The sequence below is a fragment of the Echinops telfairi genome, unplaced genomic scaffold (genome assembly GCF_000313985.2).
Source record: "Echinops telfairi isolate 266 unplaced genomic scaffold, ASM31398v2 ScPeMD7_5;HRSCAF=22, whole genome shotgun sequence".
Classification (NCBI taxonomy): Eukaryota; Metazoa; Chordata; class Mammalia; order Afrosoricida; family Tenrecidae; genus Echinops; species Echinops telfairi.
In genome coordinates, this window is record NW_022103901.1 from 6006809 (window position 1) to 6008913 (window position 2105).

The 2105-nt window shown below is 54.7% G+C and overlaps 1 protein-coding gene across 1 annotated transcript in view; it reads left to right on the top strand.

Annotated features, from left to right (window-relative positions):
* The window catches only part of LOC101654926 (S-adenosyl-L-methionine-dependent tRNA 4-demethylwyosine synthase TYW1), an 82568-nt gene that overhangs the window by 19459 nt on the left and 61004 nt on the right, over positions 1-2105 (top strand). The window contains exon 9 of the mRNA XM_045284522.1: positions 1436-1488. Coding sequence (XP_045140457.1) covers positions 1436-1488 — 53 coding nt within the window. The remainder of the gene's footprint in view (positions 1-1435; positions 1489-2105) is intronic.

Sequence of the window (2105 nt, forward strand, 5' to 3'; positions counted from 1 at the left end):
TCGTTAGGGAGCTGTCTGTTCAAGTCCCCGGCCATGGGCTGATTGGGTTGCTTGTCTTGTTGGTCGATGTGTAAAACTTTTATATAATCGCCCTTTAAAAAAAAAAACCCTCATGAGTTTTGAAAGTTTGTGAAGTAGGCGGAGGGTGTACATTTCAGACTATCTTCTGTGTATTCGAGAGTTAGACCATTGATCAGCCTCCCCATGTATCTCTCCCTCCCCCCACTCCTCACTTCTCTTTCCCCACTTCTGGCTCTCCAGCCTCCCTTTCACCACAGTCAACACCTGTCAGCCCTCCAGTGCATGGCTTCACCTTCCCTCCCTGGGCAACCTCCAAAGTCTGTTCCCTTTGGCCTGCGGGGCTTTGTCTTGGTGTGTATCCGCTTGCATTGGCCCCATCCGGTGTTTATCCTTTGCTGAGTGACGGATGCCCCTCACCGTGAAGCTCGCCGGCTCTGATCCTAGTCTGCATCTTTCGCCAGGGGCGCCTGGTGCTGGTTCCTCACCCTTCATCTGGGCCACTGGGCTCTAGTTCGTGCTTGGAGAAGACTTTCCCGAGTTTGCAAAGGTTGTGAGCTCTGTGCTGGTTGGAATCGGTGCCCATAGCTGGGCTTGATTGGGCTGGTGGTTCGCTGGTCCAAGCTGGTGGAGTGTGGCTGCTGTCTCCTCCTGGAACCAAGTTCGGCCCGGAATAGGGTGCTTACTGTACCCCTGTGAATTTGGAGGAGGCTTTTATTGCCGGGTGGGTCCCGAGTCCACATTTTATTTCATTTTTTAATCATTTTACCGGGAGCTCCTGGGACCTGCGTACCCAACAGCACTTACACCCTTTGGTCCTCAGCCTCCTGCAAGCCCCGTTGCTCCTCTGCTATTGGGATTCCTGTCTTTGCTTCCATGGCTGGTCTGTCGCACTCCCTTCTTGGTTTGCCCCCATGTGGGCGGGTCGGACCGGCCGCTCTCCCTGAGCGGTATCTTCAGGGCTGTCCTCTGAAGTGCTGTCATCCAGGGAGGGGACGTCTTGTCCGAGTCCGTATTTTAGAACCCAAACCAAACCCGCCGCCATCGAGTTGATTCCAACTCACAGCACCCCACAGGACAGAGTAGAACTGCCCTGTAGGTCTCCAAGGCTGTCAGTCCTGACTAGAGCAGACAGCCTCACCTTTCTCCCTCAGAGGGGCTGGCGGGTTTGAACGGCTGATCTTGTAGTTAGCAGCCCCACGCCTCACCCACTATGCCACCAGACTCCTCCGTGTGTAGAAGCGTGTACACTTTCGCTCATTTTGTGAGTTAGACCGTTAATGCTTTCTGCCGCGGGTGACTTGGATGCTGTAATGCAAGCAGAGAAGGAGTGATTGTGTTAAAATTCTGAAAAGATTGTTTGGAGGCCTGGCGTCAGCCCTGCTCATGTGTTTGTCTGTCCCTTGTGTCCTTTCAGGCTACCAGCTGATTGGAAGTCACTCGGGTGTGAAGCTTTGCCGGTGGACTAAGGTACTGACTCGCTTTGGCTCACGTGCCAGTCCTGTTTTAGCCACATTCAACCAAACCAAGCTCACTGCCAGTCAGTCAGTGCGGACTCACAGTGACCCCTGGGGGTTTCCGAGACGGTAACCATTTATGGGAGTAGGAAGCCCCGTCTTTCTCCCGAGCAGTTGCTGGCGACTTCAAACTGCCGACTGTGCGATCACAGCCCAACCCGAGTCCACTGCACCACCTGGGCTCCTTAGTAGACCGCTTTTAGCCGGCCATTACTGCAGCCAGCCACCATTCCCCATGTTAAAGGCCTGCTTTCCGTAACCATCATTTGCTGTCAAATCATTTCCGACTCGTGGTGACCCTGTAGGAAAGTGCAACAACCCCGTAGGGGTCTGAGGCTCTGAATCTTGCTGGGAACAGACGGCCTCATCTTTCTCTGTGGGGCAGTCTGCAGGGTGGCACCGAGTCGGCTTTGGAGGCCCTAGGGAGGGGTGGTCTGTCTGCAGGGTGGCACTGAGTGGCAGTTGGCGCAGGCTGGCGGGTGGTTAAGGTTAACAACGGCCCTGTTGCTCTTAGCCAGGAAACTCACTGCGGTGAGTCGATTGTGACCTCATTGTGACCCAGCAGGACGG